General features: G+C 41.5%; 7 protein-coding genes across 7 annotated transcripts in view; 3 read left to right on the top strand and 4 right to left on the bottom strand.

Annotated features, from left to right (window-relative positions):
• The window catches only part of LOC126556257 (proteasome subunit beta type-5-like), a 375,585-nt gene that overhangs the window by 1,235 nt on the left and 350,503 nt on the right, over positions 1 to 23,847 (top strand). The window lies entirely within an intron of this gene.
• LOC126568810 (exportin-2) overlaps positions 1 to 23,847 on the bottom strand; it is a 487,296-nt gene that overhangs the window by 448,855 nt on the left and 14,594 nt on the right. The window lies entirely within an intron of this gene.
• Positions 789 to 3,471, top strand: LOC126556077 (coatomer subunit delta). Its single transcript, XM_050211274.1, has 7 exons — positions 789 to 856; positions 937 to 1,570; positions 1,678 to 1,851; positions 1,924 to 2,237; positions 2,899 to 3,010; positions 3,094 to 3,259; positions 3,330 to 3,471. Exons 2-7 carry the CDS (start codon positions 963 to 965, stop codon positions 3,456 to 3,458), a joined length of 1,503 nt encoding a protein of 500 aa, XP_050067231.1. The 5' UTR covers positions 789 to 856; positions 937 to 962; the 3' UTR covers positions 3,459 to 3,471.
• Positions 4,392 to 7,155, top strand: LOC126556505 (mitochondrial DNA helicase). The gene is made up of 3 exons (XM_050211768.1): positions 4,392 to 4,988; positions 5,046 to 5,343; positions 5,984 to 7,155. Exons 1-3 carry the CDS (start codon positions 4,392 to 4,394, stop codon positions 7,153 to 7,155), a joined length of 2,067 nt encoding a protein of 688 aa, XP_050067725.1.
• Positions 7,331 to 7,748, bottom strand: LOC126556479 (cysteine-rich PDZ-binding protein). Its single transcript, XM_050211743.1, has 2 exons — positions 7,561 to 7,748; positions 7,331 to 7,479 (listed from the first exon to the last, which is right to left on the bottom strand). Exons 1-2 carry the CDS (start codon positions 7,731 to 7,733, stop codon positions 7,350 to 7,352), a joined length of 303 nt encoding a protein of 100 aa, XP_050067700.1. The 5' UTR covers positions 7,734 to 7,748; the 3' UTR covers positions 7,331 to 7,349.
• Positions 10,748 to 12,933, bottom strand: LOC126556106 (tubulin alpha-1 chain). Its single transcript, XM_050211316.1, has 2 exons — positions 12,867 to 12,933; positions 10,748 to 12,270 (listed from the first exon to the last, which is right to left on the bottom strand). The coding sequence occupies exons 1-2, from the start codon at positions 12,867 to 12,869 to the stop codon at positions 10,921 to 10,923; spliced, it is 1,353 nt and encodes a 450-aa protein (XP_050067273.1). The 5' UTR covers positions 12,870 to 12,933; the 3' UTR covers positions 10,748 to 10,920.
• Positions 17,975 to 23,847, bottom strand: part of LOC126556179 (uncharacterized) — a 35,106-nt gene continuing 29,233 nt past the window's right edge. The window contains exons 2-5 of the mRNA XM_050211402.1: positions 19,267 to 19,779; positions 18,434 to 18,669; positions 18,232 to 18,366; positions 17,975 to 18,159 (exon numbers count right to left, since the gene is read on the bottom strand). Of these exons, the coding sequence (XP_050067359.1) occupies positions 17,982 to 18,159; positions 18,232 to 18,366; positions 18,434 to 18,669; positions 19,267 to 19,779 (1,062 nt within the window). The 3' untranslated portion in view covers positions 17,975 to 17,981. The remainder of the gene's footprint in view (positions 18,160 to 18,231; positions 18,367 to 18,433; positions 18,670 to 19,266; positions 19,780 to 23,847) is intronic.

The following is a 23,847-nucleotide window of genomic DNA, read 5'->3' as shown; positions in this document are numbered from 1 at the left end:
TTACAATCCATTTATTCTCGTATTTCAATCTTCATATCAAAAGCTGTTCGGATGAATGTAAAAATCAAAACAGCCGTACACTGCTCATAAGGCAGAATCTACGGCATTGTTATGCTATGGCAGGAAACAGAATTAATCATTTGTGATAAGAGAATCTTACTCTACATTGAAGTAATACACAACATAATAATTCTTTTACATTCCCTACACTTTTCTGCGGTTCTGCCAGGCAAATGAATATATAAAATATTAAAATACCGTAATTGCATCCACATTAACCTGTCATTTTAAAAATGGTTTGCTTTTTCATTTCGAAAGTGCATCTTCGTCATCAGCCTGTCTTTCGAACAGCATTGCCACTTCGGCTCGGCTTCGTTATTCTCCGGTGCGTGTGTTTATATCGCGTTCGAAAAGTTGAATTCTGTGCCACAATTTGTTGTGAATATTTCGGCAGGCAGGTCCCTTTTTGTTCCTGTACGGATTTCTACTCCTTGAATATCCTTTCCCAAACCATTTTCGTTGAACTCGTTGGAAAATGGTTCGAGTGTGAAGTGCAGTTCAGTATTTGTATTGTAGCACCGGGTGTTTTGCTGGAATCTCGAGTTTTCCGATCGCATCCAGAAGGGAAGGCGGCGCACGTCACTAGCTCACACGTCAGCCGGAATCACACACACTAATTGCTACACAAAAACACTTGCCAGCGGGTGATTCTCTTCTCGGACGAAAAGCTAGTGGATTTTGGGTTGAAAAATGGTACAATACTGCAGTAAATGTGTTTTGCACAAATTTTACATTCTACATTTGTTTTTCTTACAGGTGTTAATAGCAGCTGCCGTGTGTACGAAAGCAGGGAAAAGTATGTTTCCTTCAATGCAGTAGCTTCTTATCATAGATCTTGGAATGGTTGATGCTTAATTAGTTTCCTTCCCTCTACAGCAATCGTTTCCCGACAGTTTGTCGAAATGACGAAAGCCCGCATCGAAGGATTGTTGGCCGCGTTTCCGAAGCTGATGACTTCAGGCAAACAGCACACATTCGTAGAGACGGATTCGGTGCGCTACGTCTACCAACCTCTGGAAAAGTTATACATGTTGCTTATCACCACGAAGGCAAGTAACATCCTGGAAGATTTGGAAACGCTGCGCCTATTCTCGAAGGTAATTCCCGAATACTGTCGGTCGTTGGAGGAGAAGGAAATCATCGAGAATGCGTTCGATTTGATCTTCGCGTTCGATGAAATCGTTGCGCTGGGATATCGGGAGAGCGTCAATCTGGCGCAGATAAAAACATTCGTCGAGATGGATTCGCACGAGGAGAAGGTGTACCAGGCGGTACGGCAAACGCAGGAACGAGAGGCGAAGCAAAAGATGCGTGAACGTGCGAAGGAACTGCAGCGTCAGCGTATGGAGATGAAGAAGGGTCAATCGGGAGGTCGTGGTGGAGTCGGTGGTGCCGGTGGATTCGGTAACAGCTTTAGCAGCAGTGGTGGTATATCTAGTGACAGCATCTCTTCGCTAAGTACACCGTCGGCTAACATCGCTGAAATTAACAAGCCAGCACCAGCTGCCGCGTAAGTAGTGGGGGGAAAGAACAGAATGTGTTCCCATAAAAAAAAAAACATCTGTTTTTGCGATAAACGATGTGAACTCAACAGTAAATGGATCTGTTTCTTTACAGTAAATCTGCCGCGCCGCGTAATGCCCTAAAATTGGGAGGAAAAACGCGCGACGCGGACACATTCGTAGATCAGCTCAAGAACGAAGGAGAAAAGGTGGTTTCTACTCCATTGCCAACTGCGGCATCGTCGGCTTCTGCCAAAGCGAAGCCTGTTTCGGATGTACCAATGGATTCGTAAGTTTCGTTGAAGCTTTTTGTTCTTAAATATGTTTATAGTAATGTAAATCAATTTTCTATTTGATTTAGTGTTCATTTGCGCATGGAGGATAAGGTGGTCATTCGTATCGGGCGCGATGGAGGTTTGCAAACGTTTGAGCTGTCCGGTTTGCTTTCGTTGCGCATATCGGACGAAAAGTATGGCCGCATCAAAGTGCAGCTGGATAATACGGATCAGCGCGGTATTCAACTGCAAACGCATCCGAACGTGGACAAAGAGCTGTTTCGAAGCGCGAATCAGATTGGGTTGAAAAATCCGGCCAAACCATTCCCGCTGAACACGGATGTAGGCGTTTTGAAGTGGCGCTATCAGACACAGGACGAGTCCGCCGTGCCACTGACCAGTAAGTAGATTAGTTACATGATTTGTTAGCCTTGAATATATTTATTTTTAGTGCCGTATTCTCAATGTTGTTTCGTGGTTGTTTACACGCAATAATTATACGATTCTTATCTAAATCTACAACGTATTCCAGAAATCAAAGGCATACATAGAGTGTATCCCAGCAATTTTTGACACTTTCCAACTGTTTTTTGCCGTGTGTCCAAATATTTTTGTTCCTATTTATAATTAATTATGACGGTCCAGTGCCGTATTGTTATATTTTTGTTCCTGTTTCATATTTTTTTGACAGCTTCCCATATATTTTTGGTTCCTCCTATTGAATTTTGATTTCGTTTTGATATACTAGAAATTATAGTGAATTTCTCATATAAAAGTTTATGAACACTCTGAGGAACTCTGTAAAGCTGTAAATATAACTTGTTCGAATGTACAAATTAATCAAGGTGTATAAACAAATAACTTTTTTAAATAAATATCTGGTAACGCTTCAAAAAACCTAGGGACTACAGCAAAAATCCTAGGGACGAGAAAAAAAAAAGATCACACGACAAAAAAACTCCGAACGAGAACAAAAATATACGGGAACGCTTCAAAGATACTCGGGATACCCTGTATTGTTAGTCTTTTATCTAACACGTTTTATTTCGCTTTTGTTTCAGTCAACTGTTGGCCATCGGAAAATGCGGAAGGCGGTTGTGACGTGAATATTGAGTACGAGCTGGAACATACTCGATTGGAGTTGCAGGATGTGTGCATTACGATTCCATTACCGTAAGTATCAGTGCACATTCGCACATGAAGGGTCGGCTGAATGTGCTCATTTGTTTTATTTATCTGCCACTTCGAACCTATAGAATGGGTATTACACCATCGATTGCCGAGTGTGATGGTGATTACAATCACGACTCGCGAAAAAATCAACTGCTGTGGAACCTACCGGTTATTGATGCTTCCAGCAAACAGGGCTCGATGGAATTCAGCGTACCCAGCTCCATTCCGGGTGACTTTTTCCCACTTGATGTAAGTAACACCAGTGAAGGTCCTCCGTTTAACCATTTATTCATTAATTTGTTTCGCTTTTTAATTACAGGTAACATTTTCGTCCAAAATTCCCTACGCCGAGCTAGCGCCCGCTAAAGTAATGCTGGTGGATGACGGTAGCGATGTGAAGTTCTCGACCGAAACAGTTTTCTATACGGATAAGTTTGAAATAGTTTAAAATGTGAACCGAACACCCGCGCGTGGTTGTGTTTACGTGAATATATATCATTATATGCTTCTTTTTTGATGCCGCAATTCCACAGTACAGAACGCAGGAAGAGAGAGAGAGAGAGAGAGAGAGAGAGAGAGAGAAAGTTACATAGAAAAGGTTAGCCGTTTATAGAGATAAGCACGCCGTTCGTAGCGAATTATGCAGTGCCTGTGCGCACGAGGCACACGAATGGTAGTAGCGAATTGAATCCAGCGCGTACCATCTGTTTCAGCGCAGCAATTCGTTCAAGTTTTCGTTAATTTTTACATCGATTTTCTTTTATTTTCTGTATTGTGTGTAACTATTTTTTAAAATAATCAATCAAATACGCAACCCGCCCACGGTGGGAAACATTCTTTGTTAGGCAAAGCTGTAAGAATGCGAACTATTAATTATGAGCATACGAGAGAAAGAAGAAATAATCTAAACATGCAACGGTGAATAAACCTAAATTAACTACAAGGGAAAAGATGGTACCAAACTGGGTTGCAAGATTGTATTTTGACTTAAATTTTGAGATAATTTGCTCCTGTTTCTTGGTAAAAAATTAGACATTTTTGAAAAGAACCGAAAACCGTAATTATTCAAATAAATCCACACCTTGTTTTCAATTCATCTCGCTCAATTTGCTGGGAGTACCGAGTGGCACACCTGCTCTATCTATAGATACCTTGACATTAAAATCAAAACAATAACATAACCCCATTTTCACACATTTTTATTACGCGGTTCTTTTCCAGCTTCTCTTTGTTGTCTTTCTCTGCGCGATTTCCTACAGCCACAAGAACAATGTTATGAAATACGATAAATAGCACACTTAATTATGTTTTGATAAAAAGTAGTTGTATGGAGTGAACCAGTTTTTTGCAAAATATCTGCACATTGTGATGTTAGTGCGTAATGCTTGTGAAGCGTTTGATATGTTCCAGTACAAAGGCGTTCAATCGCTTCCAGCGAATACCGTATTGTAATCAAAACACCAATTCCTTAAACTACAATGTTACCCCGCTTAGTGGAATGCCTTTTGGGCGAAGTTTTAGCACTGATGTAAATCATCCACCCGATGACGGACAAAAGCCGGTAACAGTATCGTTGTACCAGATGAAGAAAACAATCAAAGCTTCCAGTGCGATACTGGGCGAAAGTGTTGAAGGTCCTACCTGCATTCAAACCGTTTGTCCTGTGTGCCATATCGTACCGGGTGTGGAAGGAAAGGAAGCCACCGATACGGCCCGGAAGAAGATATTCGTGAACAAAACGACGGGCAATTTCACCTGTTCTTCATGTCAGTATCTTGGCCGATGGGATCACATCGAGAAGTTTTTCCCGCCGTACAGTCGTGTGCCGAAAACGGTACAAGAACTGCGGAAACTAAGGGATGCGTTTTTGGAGCTGAAGAAAGAGCACATGGGAGCGGTACATACAGTTCCGGAGGATGCAGTAGCGCTGGAATCGTTCGATAGCGCTCGAGAAGTGATACGTTGTCTGCAGTTGGAGGTAAATTTAGCAGTTTTGGGGTAACACTAGCACAATAATTTAACCGAATTCTTTTAGAACATTATTCCTGAGGCACTGGTTAATGTGAGGGCTTGTTGGCAGCGGCAAAAGCAAGAACTCTTCATACCGATGGTAGACGTTGAAAGTCGTACAATTGGTTATAAGAAGCTACTCGTTGGACCGGATGGAGAAGTTGTTGAACGTACTGTACCCGAAACGAATGCAAGCGGTCTCATTTACCTAAGATGTTCCCCGTCCAACACGGCAACAAAAGCCAAAGACCAAAGCCAAACCAATGCCATACTCGTACTTAATGTGCTTAATCTACTCGCCCTAGGCAGTGTGAAGCTCAATGGTAAGCATTTATTATAAAACATAAATCGTGATTTTAACCCTGTAGTCATTGTTCGCCCATCGGGGCAGTTTTTGTAAATTAATTAGTAAATATCTTTTGATAGGGAAGTCGTACACATTTGAAATTTATAGAATGCCTATACCAATTTGTTTTTCATCTTTCCGTGCAAAAAGAAAGTTTTTAAGTCAATTTTAAATTTATTTTTCGATTTATTTCGATTTATACCCCTTACATCCATGACCGCATGTTCCTAATTTACCCCTAGAATATAGTAATTTAGATGACGCAATACTAAAAAAATCACCACATATTTAAATTTTTACAATACGCATATTTGCATTCATTACTGCAAATGTAAATGAGAATTATAGCAAATTCAGCTTTTTATAAACATGTTTAAGTGAGTAACATCATAAATTGCTTAACGTGGCACACTTGCACCAATTTCTGCTGATCGGAAATTGTGTTATCAATTGAAACAGCGTAGTTAAAATGATGTAATGTGTGTTCAAGTCGGAAAATGTTTTGTATCTCGAATGCCGCTTTGTTTGTACTATTCCAATGGGCCTGTTCTATGGGCCGATAAAACGTAAATCGCAATTTGAATCCAAATGGTTCGTCTGCTATGATTTCCTTCCAGCCACGGCCGTCTGTCTTCCTCATGGACTGAAAACACTACCTCAACAGTGTTTGCCCGGGATGGATCGTTTCCAGCGACTTACGCTATGGTTCAACTACGACACAGCCGGCTGGGATACGGCTCGTAACTTTGCCAAGAAGCTCGACGAACGGAGGTGTCTTTTTGTGCGCCCAACGGACCAACATCCTACCCCGTACAAAGCGTTGCTGGAAGAAACAACCGAACCGAAGGCAATCTTAGCGAAAGCACAACCCATCCTGCATCAATCCATCACCACGTTCCGAGCTCTGCGCCAAGATGTGTTGAGCGATTTGCAGAACATTGACAAAGTGCAGGGAGTTAAATGGAAACGTTATCCTACACTGAACAAACTGCTTAAAGGCCACCGCAAGGGTGAGCTAACCGTACTGACCGGACCAACGGGATGTGGCAAAACCACCTTCATGTCGGACTATTCGCTCGATCTGGCACAGCAGGGTGTTTCTACACTGTGGGGATCGTTCGAGATACGAAATACGAGGCTCGCGGTAACACTGCTCCGACAGATGGTGGGCCGTCCACTCGATGAGAATTTGGCGAATTTTGAGCAATGGGCAGATGCGTTCGAACGTTTACCGATTTACTTTATGACCTTTCATGGGCAGCAACCGATCAAGATTGTTATGGAAGCGATCGAGCATGCACAGTACGTGCACGACATCCAGCACGTTATCATCGACAATCTGCAGTTCATGATGGGTATGCTGGACGAAACGAAGCATCTGGATCGGTACTGGAAGCAGGACGCAATTATAGCCGCGTTCCGCACGTTTGCCACCAAGCGCAATTGTCACGTGACGCTGGTGATTCATCCGCGCAAGGAACGGGACACGGACGAGCTGACGACGAGTTCCATATTTGGCGGGGCGAAAGCTTCCCAGGAGGCGGACAATGTGTTGATCATACAGGACAAACGGTTAACGTCGGTAAGAGGCAAGAAGTATTTGCAGATAGCGAAGAACCGATACAGCGGTGATCTTGGGATAATGCCGCTCGATTTCGATAAGGCAAGTCTTAGCTATGCTCAGCGAAAGAAGAAACCGGAAGGAGGTGATGACGGAGGTGGACCGACCGAAGGCACAGAAGTAGTCGCTGGCGTACCGATTGATCGGACGGTTAGGCGAGCGTTCTAGTGTGCCACAACCAAACCCAGTGTGTACAGAAAATAGTTTAGTGTAGTTTAAAAACCGTTTCAAAACAGATTGCATTTCGGTCTGTGTCTCAGAAGTACAGTGAGTCATAAATATACGGAGGTAAAATTATCCTTATCAAGTGAGTGTAATAGATGGACGTCCGATCCTATGTGCATGCGCGTGCGCGCGTATTTCTACGTAGACGATTGTCGATAGTTTTTCACATCCAGCAGCTTTTTGCCACACATCGCACAGATTCCCTTTTTGTAGGCACACTGCTGACAGTAATGTGATCCGGCTTGGTGAATTTTCTGCTTGCATATTCTACACGAAAGAAAGAGTACACGGTTGTTATGTAAGTACGTTCATAATCTACCTATTAATTACAAGATGATTTACACTTACCGGCAGGGTGCAAAGTTCCCAGCCATTGGATTGTACCGTAGCTTTGCACTGGAAAGAGCTTTGTTTTCGTTGATTTTTCTACCGCCCCCCTCGGTGGTATTTCGGGCACCAGCTTTCCATGGATCCGGGGTAATTACCTTGCCAAGCTTCTTTTCACACTTTTCGCAAACCATCGTAACAGTCTGGAATTCGCGGTTGGCGATTAAGTCTGAAAAGTGCGCCTTTCGGGAAAGTTTGATGTGATGTGATGAGCTTGTTTTGTTTACATCAGAGGTGAGCAATCGGTGTTGGGTGATCGTGTACTTTGAATAATGAACAATAATCTCTCTATTGTGTATTGAAGCTGTTTAAAGGTATTAAAAAGAATTATTATTGCTTTTCATGTTTGATGAACATATTTATTTATGTGATATTATCAAATACCAAATAAATCAAATATGAAAGTATGGCATATTGGTACGGATGGTTAGTTGCTAGCCACTGATTGTAAATATTCAATTTGACGTTTCTGCTTCCAGCATACAGAGGGATCTTGGAGCAATTCAAGAACACTAGCTGGACAGGATATGTTGAGTCAACCGTTTTTTTATTTTGTACCGAAAATGAAACTGAAAACTAATTTGAAAATGTTCGGGAATCATGTTGTAATGTGAACTATGAGTGACATTTAAATGATTTATTACTAATAAACGGACCAGCCTTTCACACGGACGATCGACAATCGAATCCCAACTACATCTGCTACCAGAAAATTAAGTCAGGCATGCCAGACATGTGATAGTGCAAAACCTTTGGCTAGATCAAGACTAGAGGATATCCATTTAGTGATGTGATTGATTGTGTGATTTAGTAATTTAATGATCAAGAAAACGCTTCTCGAAAAACGGTTTCAATGCGCGATAATTTGGCAAACATCCTTGAGTACATGCAATTTTGATTTTGAAATTGCACTTGGCCCGCGGCCTTAACTTCCTTGGAGTGGTTGCCTTAAGGCATTCATGCCAAAAATCTGAAAAAAATCGAGAAGATCACGACAAGACAACAACAAAAAGTGGATAATTGCTATCTCCTCTTTCAATCTCACACGAACATTTTATAACAAATAGTTAGGATTTTATGACAATGCGGCGGTAAGCCGTTATACTAGAATATAGATAAATATTTAAGATAAATATATTAACCAGGAGTCAATCAAGAATAGCTAATGCTAAGTTAATGTTAAAATTAAAACACATGCTCTACATGGTTATGCATCCCTCTATCATATATTGTCAGTTTTTCATGGAAGCGCCTAAACGTTTGTAGAAATGCTATTTTTTTTCAGAAACTACGCATTTATGCAGACTTAAGAATCTTTTATGTTAACATATTATACATTATAACATATACATTATATTGTAACATTTATACGCAAATGACAATACGGCGACGTCCCGTCATACGCAATAATAAATAAATTAAAAATTATATTTAAATTCATATTGATCTAAAACAATTCACTGGATCAATCAAACATTATCTACCAGGTTCAAAAACCTGTTGGAACCTGTTCCGCTCCTTATATTTCTTACATACATTCCCATCACTAGTCCGTGGGTCCAGAAGGACACGTGAGTGGAATGAGTTTGGGTCGACCAGTAGGTACAGCAAAGCATATGCGAGTTAGTCCGAACCGTTGGTCGACCCATGGGTCCGGGTCGTCTTCTAGGCGGAATGGTTCTGGGATGATCATATGTTTTGCTGCATTTACAAGTCAATCCGAACTCGATACACTCAAGGATCGAACTAGATTACTACTGGAACGAAACTAGTCGATATGCAAACAGAGTCGTATCACTGATATACGTGCATTTGATCGTTATTTGTGAGAGACCTATTAACTTTCATCAAACTACAATCCATCGTGCTGATCGAAATCATTTGTTCCTATTTAAGTAAAACAGACAAGCTCTCCCATTCTATTTTTGACCCCAATGCCAACGCATCGTATCGGGGATAGACGAAGAACTCCTATTTTATGCTGCACGTGCAAACGCTCGTGTTCCACCGCCTTCCAAAATGCATTCGTTACTTGCATTGGCTAAAAATAACGCTTTAAAAATAATCAAAACGATCCGTAAATGTAAGGGAGAAATTGAAAGCAGGAAGAAATCTTATTCCGTGGTAAGTTGCCTTCAAACAGAGGGCAGTGGGAAGTGAATGGCCATCATCCTACGATCTTTCTAGTTACCATGCATAATAAGGTTGGGTTCCAGTACTGGTGGGCGGCGGATGTGATTTAACCATGCATGAGTTTGTTTCATATTGAAAACACCAGATATCGATCAGAAATTAGATTTGTGTCGAAGTCTTCTCCGACATTAATTATAACGATTCCAAGCGATCGATTAAATGCCGACAAAAAATACGGAGCAATTATTTTAAAACCGCTTAGCCAACCAAACCTATCCTGTCAGCCATCTGTTACCGCCTTGGTTCGAATTTAACCAACAACTTGTCTTCATCGTTCCGAGTACATTGGCCTTAAATTGATCCAACAAAGAATGGCTTCACATTCCTTTCGAAGGATACAGTTAACATTGTGTCAATGTGTCCTGAACGTAAAAGTAGCAAGCCACAGTGAAAAAAAAAAACCGAACTAAAGCAAACAAGACCGGAAGCAAAGAGGGGAACCGTTCCGTTTCGGCCACAGTCGCTTGCACCCCTTGCACAGAATAAATGGGGCGCCATCCTTTCCGCCATATGCGTGAGAAAAATTGAATATTCCGGCACGCGATGGGCGAATGACACCGAAACCTGTCGTACTACCCTTTTTACTGATGTCATCGCTTGGATCGATAGTTTGAAGTTAAAAAATGAAGGAAGAACACGCAAGAACTTGGAATATGGGAAACATATGGGACGGCTATGCTGGATAGAGCGGGCGGCAATTCAATCTGACTAGGGTATTGACGATTACGTCAGTAGAAATTAAGTGGTTTTTAGGTGTGTGTTTGTTTGTTTGTTGCTCAAATTTGGAGAACGATATTAAAAATTCTGACTTCACGCTTCACTGAAGCAAGCGCATTCGAATCGGATATGATTGGATTGTTTTTTTTTTAAGAAAGGGTGTTCTACAAAAATTGAATTTTCTCTCGACTAGATTATGCAATGCAAATTGAAACAAAATGACAAAAACTTGTGAGAGTTATGTTTATGGGCATGTTTATTGCGTGAACAGATAATAAATTAGTTTAAAATGCACATCAACTTCTTCTGGGAATTTTGAATTTGTGCTTCAAAATGGAGAAAACCGGCATTTCGTCTTCGGATCGAAGCTCGACTTAGTGACAGGCGGAGCTACATTACAGATCTGTCCATCTAGTACTCCTCAGCACCCTCACCCTCGCCATCGCCCGAATCCATGCCGACTTCTTCATAGTCCTTCTCGAGGGCGGCCAAATCCTCACGCGCCTCCGAGAACTCACCCTCCTCCATACCCTCACCGACGTACCAGTGCACGAACGCACGCTTGGCGTACATCAGATCGAACTTATGATCCAGACGGGCCCACGCCTCGGCGATAGCCGTCGTGTTGGACAACATGCACACGGCACGCTGCACCTTCGCCAGATCACCACCGGGCACGACGGTCGGTGGCTGATAGTTGATGCCGACCTTGAAACCGGTCGGACACCAATCCACAAACTGGATCGTACGCTTGGTCTTGATGGTAGCGATGGCCGCATTAACATCCTTCGGCACCACATCACCACGGTACAGCATACAGCAGGCCATGTACTTGCCGTGGCGCGGATCACACTTCACCATCTGGTTGGCCGGCTCGAAGCAAGCGTTGGTAATCTCCGACACGGACAGCTGCTCATGGTAGGCCTTTTCCGCCGAGATGACCGGTGCGTAGGTAACGAGCGGGAAATGGATACGCGGGTACGGTACCAGATTTGTCTGGAACTCCGTCAGATCGACGTTCAGCGCACCATCGAATCGGAGCGAGGCAGTGATCGACGATACGATCTGACCGATCAGTCGGTTCAGGTTGGTGTAGGTCGGTCGCTCTATGTCCAGATTGCGGCGACAGATGTCGTAGATCGCCTCGTTATCGACCATGAACGCGCAGTCCGAGTGTTCCAGCGTGGTGTGCGTGGTGAGGATCGAGTTGTACGGCTCAACGACGGCTGTCGAAACCTGCGGTGCCGGGTAGATGGCAAACTCGAGCTTGGACTTCTTGCCATAATCAACCGACAGACGCTCCATCAGCAGCGAGGTAAATCCGGAACCGGTACCGCCACCGAACGAGTGGAAGATTAAGAAACCTTGCAGACCCGTGCACTGGTCGGCCAGCTTACGGATACGATCCAGCACCAGATCGACGATCTCCTTGCCGATGGTGTAGTGGCCACGGGCGTAGTTGTTCGCGGCGTCCTCCTTGCCAGTGATCAGCTGCTCCGGGTGGAACAGCTGGCGGTACGTGCCGGTACGCACCTCATCCACTACCGTCGGTTCCAGATCAACGAAAACGGCACGTGGTACGTGCTTGCCGGCTCCGGTCTCCGAGAAGAAGGTGTTGAACGAGTCATCACCACCGCCGATGGTCTTGTCCGAAGGCATCTGGCCGTCCGGTTGGATGCCATGCTCCAGACAGTACAGCTCCCAGCAGGCATTACCGATCTGCACACCGGCCTGTCCAACGTGTACGGAAATGCACTCACGCTGTAAAGAGAAAACGTCGAAATGAATGGAAAATTAATGAATATTGGTAAGGCAACAAGAAATAGGGCATGTGTTTCTCGCTTCGCGATCATGTTTCGTGCAGTGAACCGAAACGAAATGATGACTGATCTCACGCTTGGTGAAAGGAGAAATTCGATGGAACAGAGAAAAGTGCCACGAAAGCATGATGGAGGGTGGTTTTGGCGTACAACAGTGCCCTGGGAATGGGAGACTTAGCTTTAAACAGTCGGAAAGAGCAACAACACTTTCTCAACAGAAGAAGATGAATTCGTTTCGGTTTTGGAGAGTAATCTTGGTAGGCTCTTTCTGAAGATGAAACGTGGGAAGATAGGAAAATGCTTTTCTCATTTGGTTGGCCAGTTTGAAAATAGTTTTTTTTCCAAAGAAGTTGTATAATATGCTGCTTCCACAAATTTTTTAAGGGTAGAACCGAGTTCTACTAGCGCCACTAAAACTTTGTGGTTCGAGTTTGATCTCCGTCTAGATCCGGTAAGCGTTTCTTTATAGGAGCCTCACTTGGAATTTGATCACTTCACTACACAAAAATTCATCTTTTCTTAACTACGTTCACTTACCATGTTGAAGAGTTGAAATGCTTGAAACTACACACGAAATTCCCAAAACTGTTGGTGGTACACGACGACTAACGGTTTCCCCGCGCTTGGTAAAAGCTGTTCAGGATGCTTTCCAAACCAATGAGAGAATGTTCGTCCGGTGCGTTGCTGCCTGGTTTTATAAGCTTCCTCCCGGGTTGCTGAGGTGAGAAGCAAATCAACAGTTACGCGCAGTCGCCGCACCCATCCATGGAGACGCAGTTTGCTTTTCTCGTTCTTTCCTGTTTAAATGCATCTTTCGGCTCTGTCTCTTTTTCGCTTGTACTTCCCCTGTATGTGGGGGCTGTTGTGTGCAGCAGCAATTACATGAAGGAGAGGTTTATTTCCGCTTCGCTCTGATGCTGCTGCTGCTTTGCTCAATGAAGCGTGTTTGATGGGGATCGTACAGCGTTTATCAGGTCGGTGGTAATATGTTTTCTGATGCATTATTTGGGATATATTTTTTGGCAAATTGTTTTTATATGATGGATACTGTCGTAAGCGATTTAAGAGACGTGGAGCATGCTTTCCCCAAATAGGGGAAGCGAGCAGCGTGGCGCTCTCGCACCATGTGCATTTCCTCTGTGGAGAAGAGAAGCATCCGCACAGGGTGCCTCGGACAATTATGCCCTCGTTAGTTTTGTTTAATTTTTTGTTATTTTTGTGAAATTTTTTGTTTCTTCTGGTTTAGACCATAAACCACACAGAAAAGTAAAAAAAAACTGGTACATATTTTTGACACATTTTTGCAAAATTCCAAGACTGTACCAAGGCCGCGGGGCACAGGAAGTATCAAAATATTGAAATCGATGTGAAAGTGTCCCGTGTTGCCACGTGTAGGTAGTTCGTGTATGCGCCAGGTTCGCAAAAAGCGATTTCAAAGCGAGAAAATTTAACAAACATTCATGAGAACCTGAAATTTTGATTTTTAAATCTCTTATAGCTCGCGGCCTTTAAGGAGTTTCAATGTTACATCAAAATCAATCTTACGGTGATGTTTCATTTAAATAATTTAACATTATTAATATAAGAACGCTACCTATTTCTCTGGTCTTCAAACGGCCCACCCGGCCCGTTTCTCCGTAGTGACTATCCAACTATGTAAGTTCAGCATGTTTAGTAAGTCATTAGATGCCCACCGTGACCTGAAACGTCGGTCAGCCAAAAAGTAGTAGTAGTAGAAGAAGAAGAAGAAGAATAAGAAGAAGAAGAAGAATACTTGATTGCGTTCACAATAGTGTAAATAAATGTCTGTATTTAAAAAAATAACTTACGAGATAAAAGAAATCTAACCAAGAATGCCCAGGTAAGGCAAAACAAAACAAGGAAGAAACGACTAGAGAAATTTGTATAAAATTAGTTCAAGAAAAGCTAACAATGCGGTACCGAGCTGTAATATTCAAGCATGAAAAAAATTTGATTTTTCAGGTTTGACGCCCTTGTTGTGCTCGATTTTGCACTTAACGTGATATCAGATTTTTCCTCTTGTACTGAATTTCAAAAGGATTAAAATGTAAATGATATAAAACTATATTATACTGTTTAATTTACACATTCAGCATTCATCTGCTTCCACCATGGACCGCAAACCGGTCCATCGCAAACCGTGAAAAAATAAATAACAAAATTAACAAATAAATAAATACGATTACTTCCAGTGCCTAATTTTTTCTAAAAATATAAATTTTTTTTTCATTTTTTTTATTTATTTGTAGTATGACTGTTTAACAACACATTGTAATTTTTATTTCATTTTAATTTTTATTATTTTCTTTTTGTTATTTCACTGATGCGTTACATGGCGTAACGTCTCAAATGATCAGTTGTGCAGTGGTCAGTAATGGAAAATATTAGGCCGATACCTTCTTAGGCAGTTTGCCACATTCGTGTCTGCATTCTATATACGAAATTTTATATATTTTTTTTCGAAAACAGTTCCAGAATTCTGCATTTAATCATTATACTCAATATTTTTTTAGCTTTTTCATTTTTTCAGAGGACCGTTCATGTTTTAAATCCAAAATGTTTGATGTTATTTTCACACAAAATATTTTAAATGAATCAATCCTGAAGAATCCTCAAGTTGATAATTATTTCATATTTCATTTTATTTCATTATATATTTATTGTTCTACAAAGAAATTATACTTTAAATATAAGTAAACGTAAACCTAATTGAAATACAAAAGATGTAGGATCCCGTTAGATAAAGACAGAGCACAAAACAGAATGGAAAGAGAAATAAAATAAAAAGATCTAATTGAGAGGAGAGGGAAAAGAGGGAGCGTGTCGGGTACGAAAGGAAGAAGAAGAAATGTTAAAATAAAAAAAGTCAAACTCAGATTTAAAGCGACTAAAACAACCAAGCAAAGGGACACTCAGACCGAGCAGAAAATCAAGGGAAAGGAGACCAGGCTAGGCTAGGCTAGGTCGGCTTTAGGGGCGGTCTGGTAGTATAGGCGACAGCGGCGCCGGTCTTCAAACGGCACCACCGGGGTTCAAATCCCATTCGGACCGTCCCCCCGTAGTGAGGACTGACTAACCAATTAAGTGGTATCCGTAGTCTAGAAATAACCTCTAGTCGTTAAGCCAAGAAAAAGAAGAGACCAGGCTAACCAGTATCCCCGCAAAGAAGACTAATAAGCTAGCTGGCTTGGAATCTTGCTCTGTGAGAAGCTAAGGTTTACCACAGCAGACTCGAGAATGGAACCGTTGTACGTCCATCCAGGAAAAGTAAAGAAACAAGAGACTAAGTGAACGACTAGCACTACTAATGGTCAATATGGAAGGCAAAGGATTGTTTCCGGTCAAGAAGGAATCCAAGAGCTCATGACGGAATAATTATGAATTAAAAGATCATGGCAACCAGGCAAAAAATTAAGTAAATTACTAGAACACCAAGAACAGAAATTTAAGACGAAAACAATCGGAACTAACAGAAATTGGAAGAATCTATTTTTGTATCGTCAGAATACAGAAGGTGTCCATCCCCAGGAAGAATGTCACTAACAAATAGGAGTAACTAGAAAGGACTCAACACGCTACCTTTAGGAAAACCAGTAAGACAAGAAAAACTATCAGATGCACAGAAATCAACGTTAAGTCGGCAAGAACGGTTAGAGAGGTTTCCATTTAGATAAAAAAAAGTGTGATGAAAACCCAAGTTTTCTTCAGTTTAGCAAGGATTAGAGTAGAGGAAAGGCGGTCAAAAGTTGCTGTAGAATCAAAGTACACAGCATCGACTTGCTGTTTGCTTTCGAAGCATTGGATAATGAAGGCCACGAATTCTAGTAGGTCAGAATTAGTAGAGCGATCAAGTTTAAAACCATTCTAAAGGATTTTACACCTTTTAAAATAAATTGTGATTAGAGTCAAGAGTAACAATGATTGATATTAAAATAACATCTCCTAACTGATTTACTATAGGATTATAAAGGAAGGAAAGAAAAAATGGAGATGGCGCTCTTGGCCATCGGCTATTGATACCCCACCAAATCGGCCCTTACGTGGAATGTTTGTCAGGGAGGGTGGGAAGAGGAATGTTTGTGAAGATGCAGGATTTGCTGAAGTAAACGCTCGTCTTGTTATATAAAAAATCCAAGAACGGTTACGAAATGAGGTTCCCCGCGAGTAGGGCGTTTGGCGAAGGAGAATGAACGAGCTAGCTGAGCTGTTTGGCTGTGCTGATATCCTGACAGTAGTCACAAAAAGCCGGTTGGATACGATAGCACGTGATGTGGATTCATGCCCCATCAAGAAAGTGCTCGTCAGCGACCCGTTCGGCACGAGACATAGAGGAGCACACCGAGCTCGTTGGCTGGATCAAGTGGAGTCAAACCTGTCGAAGATCGGATGCAGCCTTAGATGGAGGACTGCAGCCCTAGACCGAGTCTGATCTTGGAAACTGATTGGCGACCTGGCCATGTCTAGTCGACGTTCGAAATCTTGAGCAGGTCAAGAACAAGAAGAAGAAAACACATAATAGCTTAGAAAGCAAGCTTTTAATAATTTCAATAAATTTATTTTATTCTCCTTGCTCGAATCGACAATTCAGTAATGGAAGAAAAAACGAAAAAAGGGAAACACATAAATATAAACACATTAAGCATATAACGTTAGGATACATACATGGACGCTAAATAATCTCGCTGAAGAATAAAAAAAAATGCCTACAGTTTCTTAATGTTGTGGCATACTAGCGAACGTTTGTCCTTTCTCGCTTGCTTGGCATATTGCTAACGAACCGTACCGTACATTCCTTTGCAAACCGTTATTCGTGTATCCGATGTTGGTAAGCATTTAAACGTTCCTAAATATATCTTTTATCTTCTGTATAATGCTAACGTGACGATCAGTATATAATACAAACCATTACTGACTACCATGTCTTATGTTAAATTTGAGCCTATTTTGATGCGTTCAAGCATGAGTCCGATTGGTAGTATGTTCTTGAAAGCTTGAAAGCGTTAAAGCGGAATATAAAACCTTAACTATCATCTCAGTTTATGTTTATTAGAGACCATCGAAGGTTTCTACAACACAGTAATTTCGTTTACATTTCATTGATCAACTTTGAATTAGCATTTTTGTGTATTTTTCTTTTTGAATGTGAAACATCATCTGTAAAAAATGTTTTCTCTTCTATAAGAACTCTTTTATCGCTTGTGTTTATTACAATTAGTCTTTCTTTTTCACGACAAGGCCAATGCAATTTCTGATAAGTAACGAATAAATTAATCCAAGTAGTAGCGGTTATTCGGGGTAAAACACTACCAATTGAAGAACAAACCAGTTGAAAGCATTTAACAAATGTTGTAAGAAGTGTGATTTAAATGTATGGAACAATGAGTAAGCAAGGAAGCGTATAAATCCTGCCCCGATTATCTTTTGCGTTTGGTCTTGTGCTTAGAAAAGGCAATTATAAGCAACCAAACAGCAGCAATACAAAAACAAAAATCACATTAAATTAGTTAACTTTTCTTCACGGGTAGACACCGTCCAGTCACCCTTTAGTATTTAGCGCGATATCCTCGTCAGGAGCATCAGTCGTACCAATTCCAGGACGCTTTTATTAGCGTCTCAACTATCACGCACTCTCTATCGTTGCTGTTTCTGCTGGATAAGACTTTCCCATTGGGCAATCAGCTTATGCGACGAAGGTGCCTCCTGTGGGTCGAGATCGCACAGCTGCGCCAGGGACATTGCTGGCCGCATTCCTCCTCCACATCCGTTCCCCAGTCGTGTGCGGCTTTCGAACAGTGGTGAAGGAGTTTCCCTAAAAGTGAAAAACGCGCATGGCAGAGTAGTGAAGATCTTGTTGGTAATTCTTGTCGTTCGTTATTATTACCTCGGCGAAAGACTAGAGTTGGTCAGAGCGTCACAGAGTTCGCTGATTGATTTGGTCGATCGAAGCTTTCTCGCCATAGGATAGATCGGTTCGTCCGTGTTATCTTCGTCCGACAGTTCTTCGCTCGATTCGAAACTAGAATAAAGAGAGCAAATTAGTGACATGGGCCCGTTTAGTGGCTTGCTCCAAAACTTATACTTACGCATCGTAATTCATGTCTAACAGATCTGACTGAGAAGCGTTGCGGTTGAGCTTGCGAATTCGTTTCAGCTCGCATTCACGCGTCTTAAGATCGCGCAGTTCGCGTTGAATCTTCTCCTCGACCGGAACATAACCACGTCGAATAGGTTTGCCGTTGGAGTCGCGTTCGATGGCCGGTGGTGTGGAAATGGCCGTTGGGAGAATCATCAAGTGTGAGCGGTTCAGATCGACCGAGGGCTGGAAAAGTGAATAGAAAGCAGGATTAAAGAATTAGCCAGTTTTGATAAATGGTATCAGTATTTTGCTTATTACTGCTTATTGTTCAACGTTCATAAATTATTGATTTAAATAAATTAATGCGAAACAACGCTTGATATGAAAATTCTGTATCAAGACTCCCAAAGGTATGCAAGACGCAATACATATTGTATAGTATGCATAATTATTAGTTGAAAATAGCTGAAGTTCTTTAAAAAAATAATTAAATTTAAATTTCTAAAAACTTAACTTGAGGTTTAATTTGTGCAGAAACTTATCCGTTATTCAACATTATCCAAACAGATGCCAAAATGCCTTTTTATCAGAGATTATATCGCAGATGAAAGTCTATTTTCCCTAAGCCATCGTTTCATCTTGGCAAATTCTAATTTACGGTCAAAAATTCGACCACCCAAAGCAGGTTCGCAAGGCACAACCATGACACATTGGTGAGAATTTTCCACCCGTAAAACAGATTGAGACCACAAATCTCTCTAAATCAGTAACCAGCTCAACGGTCTGCTCGACGGACCAACCTTATCTTGCTGAATTTGCACAGAATATAATTCAACCTACCACGATTGGATCTGCTTTCGTGCTGGCTGCGGTTGTCATCATCTGTGGCACGTTTGCGGCCGGACCGGATGGGGCACCGTTCGCCGCCAGCTTGCTGATCCGTCCGCGTGAAGCGATAAACTTCTGCATGATGCCACGCTGATTCGGGTTCGGATTAAAGCGTCTTGGGGGCGTCGCAGTGTGGAACAGTTGCGGCGTGGAACGGGCCCGTGTTAGTGCTTTCGGGCTCGGTAAAATGAATGCCCGGCGCTGTTGCTCTTCTTCGCGCCGCTGATGAGTTTCTTTGCCATTCTGCTCGATTTTGTCCTTCAGGTTGGACACCGAGGGCGAGTGGACTGGTGTAGGCGATAGCGAGAGTCCCGAATCGTCCGAATTGCCCGTCGAAAGGTTGTCATCGTTCAGGTCGAGTCCGTTACGATCGCCGGAACCTGTCCGGTGACCTTCGCGTAGTTCCTGTTCTCGGCGTGTCACCTCGTTGATCTCCTCCTGTATCCGCTTGAGTGGGTCTTCGATCTGAAAGGAGGCAGACAATATGCACGATTAATGAAGATCGCACCAAAGAAAGCGCTTATGATGAAAAGAAACGGAATTTCTAAATTTGTTCACATTCATCCGATATGGATCATTGTTCGGAGCAATCGTGGCAAGCAAGATGTACCGCACACTGTACGCTACATCCAAGAACGAATCTGATGCTGATTTACCACCTCAATTAATCTCCTAATTTACGCACCCACTAACCTACATTTGCTACTTCCACTGCTAGCCACATGCAAGAGCTCGTGGATCGGTCCAGCTACCGCTTGGAAGGTAAGAAATTATTCGGTGCAAATTAAAGCCATTATTAAGCCGGTTTCTCCATACATCATCTGCATATGACTGGGTTGCATACGGGGGGAGGAATCATTGGTTGCATGTTTGAGGTTAGGAAGCCAGCCAGGAATCGGCCGACCGAACGGGTCGCCGGTGGGAGTGATTTTATTTTTCTCCCATACCAGTTGCTTGATAATTTGATACGATCTAACCGAACTGCAATTACGTTCGATGGTAAGTGAACGAATGGGCTCATATTGGGAAGCGATGCTGCTGTCATAAATGGAGAAGTGGAAATTGGGTTAAAGTGAACGCCAGAAAATTGACCTGAGAGTAAAATCGGGGTTTCGGTAGACACGGAGTCAATGTCATGGATATCATGGCTACAAGTAACATGCTCTACTCACTTTGTGATCATATAGAATTATTCATACATAATTCGTAATGATAATAATTTTCTCTTTTCATTTTAGGATAACAAAGCAAAGCCTATGTACAAAGCAAAAATATACAACAGATTAAAAATGTTATGAGTGAGAGAGATCTCAATGAATCTTGTTGTACATCATGGAACAATGTTCTGGATCGTTGTTTTTTAGTATGATTTTATTCCACCTTACTACTGAACATTGTTAATACTTGCTTAAATTTCCTAAATCAAATGTAAGACAGTCATCAATTTCACACAACCAGCATACCAGATTTCGACAGAATGTTTCATAATTCATCACCGTACCGGAAGACGATGTGTGTGCGCTTCACTATTCGTTTGCTTTTTTTCGCTCCAGAGGCTTTTTTGGTACAGAACCTTAAACAAAAGACAGGACAGTAACCGAAGAAATGTGTATTTTTTAAAAGCACAACACATGTTATTACCACCCAACTACGAAAGCATCTTGTTTAAACCTCTCTCGAAATAAATACAGTACACTCCCTGAGCTGATCGTCAAATTTAACGGGTTCGAAATTTGCAAACACAAATTCGTATCCGTCTTAGCTACAGCTTTAAAAGCAAGCCTCAGAGCAAATTAAGATACATTCTTCCGCACACTACCCGGAAATGGAGCAAACACGCTACCACTCCCTGAGGAATGTTCAAACGGCACACGATCATACGCACCATTGCACACGTGGCAAACGGGGGAAGCTTAAACGAATCAGTTTGGCATGGCATCCTCTGTGACAATGCGTAAACGGGACAGCAACGGGAAACGGGCATGTAATTTGGCATTTCAGTTGAAATGCAATAGCGTTGTTGCGTTGTTTTATTGTGCCAGGATTTCCTTCCTCTAGTTTCCACCAAGAAGCGCTTGATCAGTTTAATGACTTCATTTTCAATAGAAAGCATTGGTGGAAATTGTGCATGTCTGTGTGAGGAGGTACACAATTCTCTTTGCGGGCTTCTAAAAAATTCAGTGAAGTTTAATCTCTGATAGATTACAATTGAATATTTATTTTATACTTTTATACAACACTTTTACAATAAAATTACAGTCAGTATGCGACTTACGTGGATTCGAAGATACGCGGATTCGAGCATTTGACATTACTTAGGGATGATTATGTAGATTTAGTTCTTGAGTTTAAAAAAAACCGTTGAATTTCATCTGAATAAAATTTTCACCTCAATAAAGTGATAATCACTTTATTCAGATGAAAAATGTCAAATGTTTGAAATTGGAATTTGAAATTTCATTTTTGAATGTTTGGTAAAACGCCTTAATTAGATCTCAATCTTTTTGTAACAATTTTAAACAATCTGTCAAACAATATTCGAGATACGCGGAACTGACTGTATAAAGAAAATAATTCTTCAATACTGAAAAACTTGTGGTCAGCAAACACTCAGCAACAGTAATAAGTGTTTTAATTTGTTCCTGCAACAACAAAAAATGGTGCCGTGACCAGGATGAAAGTAAACAGAAGCACTTTGAATTCTGCCATTTTCTCCACAGTTCAATGCATTAATTGGTTTCTTCGAATTGTAAAACATCATCAAAAGTGTGCAATGGGCTTCTTCTACTTCCTTTCTACACGGTGATGTGATAAAAGAATTGAAAAAGCTTTTTTCTACGCAAGTATTGGGGAGCAAACGACAATATGTTGGTATGCTCTATTCACGGACGAGACAAAAAGTAATCTCTACCGATCTGATGGTCGCCGCTACGTGTGGAGAAAACCTGGTGAAGAATTTAACGGCAAATTTACCATTTTATCAGTAAAATACGGTGGAGTCTCCGTCATGCTATGGGGTTGTATGACATCAAAAGGAGTTGGCAAATTACATGTTATACGTAGAAACATGGATGCTACGCATTCTATCGAAATTCTTAAGGCAAATGTTTAGCCAAGTGTTGAACAATTGAGTATTGCTGATGATTATATGTTCTAACAGGACAATGCTCCGAAGCATAAGGCATGGACGACACGAATGTGGTTGTTGTACAACTGCCCATCAGTGTTAGCAACTCCTCCACAGTCACCAGATCTAAATATAATCGAGCATGGCTGGCGAGCAACGCTGGCCTTCCAATTTGAAAAGGTTGGTGGAAATAGTGAACGAAAAATAGCCCCAACGTATGCCGAAAAGATTGCTTGCTGTAATAGATGCTTATGGAAATGCTACTAAATATAAATATAGCTTTTTTTCAAATCCATTATCAGGTGTCCGCCTTTAAATGCCCAGCGCGATATGAAGACTTTTCTCAATTTGAACTGCATTATTTTCGTAGAAAAGAGCTGTTTCAATTCTTTTTTTACATCACCGTGTAATAGAGAAGTAGAAGAAGCCTATTGCACACTTTTAGTGCTGTTTTGCAATTCGAATAAACCGAATCGAATTGAATACCCAGCACTGTATAAAAAAACTAAGAAAATTATGAAAATATTAGAAAAAGGAATATAATCAGAAAATCTAGTATAGAATGCTGAACAAAATGGGATGTTGTAAACAATCCAGTTTCCGGATATTCATTCAGCAATGCAGTACACTTGACTCAGCATTCAATCAATTAATTCTTCTTAATATCTTGTGCATTTAACGATTAATTGCCGACATTTCTTAACTACAGAGGATTTCCGAATTCCTTTCCAATTTGCTGACAGTATGTTGAACACATAAGTGTTTCTAATTACATTTCGATTACTTCATTTCAATCAGATAATGTTGTGAATATGAGTTAAAAATTTCAATTAACTTCATGCTGTGACTTTCGAAGCTTGAAACGCCGTCCAGTATATTTGTTTGTACTCCTTCATTGTACTTGGCACACTCGGCAACCCCTTTCTTCTTGATTGCGATTCCTTTCTTTTCTGTACCATTACACCAAGCAACTCCCACGTATGCGATCAACAAGATCAATGCATTCGCGTTTGCTCGACGGTACAAAAATAAATCATTCAACCATCCCCAAACCCCAAACGGGTAAGCAAAATAGAAAACCACCAATCCACGTGGTTTTTTTTTTCTACAACCGGAGCATTTTGTTTTTCGGGTTATTACTGAAGGAGTTTGCGGTCGTGCTCGTGAGGTCACGGTTAATGACTGTAGGATCACCGGCAATGCTTTCGCGTACCGTCCGCCAGCCTGTCCGTTCGTTGCTTGCCCCTTTAAAAATGTGAGCAATTTAGCGCATTGGTGCAATTTGCAATTTAATCCAAAGCGGGCGTGCCGTGGCCGGCCGCCAGCGGCGTATGTGTTAATAGAAAAGTAAGCCTTTCGCGCCACCACTATCGACAAAACGGATAAGTAATATTAAGAGAAGTCGA

The sequence above is a fragment of the Anopheles maculipalpis genome, chromosome 2RL, assembly GCF_943734695.1.
Source record: "Anopheles maculipalpis chromosome 2RL, idAnoMacuDA_375_x, whole genome shotgun sequence".
Classification (NCBI taxonomy): domain Eukaryota; kingdom Metazoa; phylum Arthropoda; class Insecta; order Diptera; family Culicidae; genus Anopheles; species Anopheles maculipalpis.
Note: the sequence above shows the minus strand (reverse complement) of the source record. Positions and strands in the feature narration are given on the sequence as shown.

Coding starts and splice junctions, on each gene's coding strand:
- LOC126556077 (XM_050211274.1), top strand. CDS start 963: ATGACGAAAGCCCGCATCGAAGGATTGTTGGCCGCGTTTCCGAAGCTG. Junction 1,852..1,923: donor TCGGATGTACCAATGGATTC/GTAAGTTTCGTT, acceptor TATTTGATTTAG/TGTTCATTTGCGCATGGAGG. Junction 2,238..2,898: donor GTCCGCCGTGCCACTGACCA/GTAAGTAGATTA, acceptor CTTTTGTTTCAG/TCAACTGTTGGCCATCGGAA.
- LOC126556505 (XM_050211768.1), top strand. CDS start 4,392: ATGCTTGTGAAGCGTTTGATATGTTCCAGTACAAAGGCGTTCAATCGC. Junction 4,989..5,045: donor TACGTTGTCTGCAGTTGGAG/GTAAATTTAGCA, acceptor GAATTCTTTTAG/AACATTATTCCTGAGGCACT. Junction 5,344..5,983: donor AGGCAGTGTGAAGCTCAATG/GTAAGCATTTAT, acceptor ATTTCCTTCCAG/CCACGGCCGTCTGTCTTCCT.
- LOC126556479 (XM_050211743.1), bottom strand. CDS start 7,733: ATGGTTTGCGAAAAGTGTGAAAAGAAGCTTGGCAAGGTAATTACCCCG. Junction 7,480..7,560: donor GGGAACTTTGCACCCTGCCG/GTAAGTGTAAAT, acceptor TCTTTCGTGTAG/AATATGCAAGCAGAAAATTC.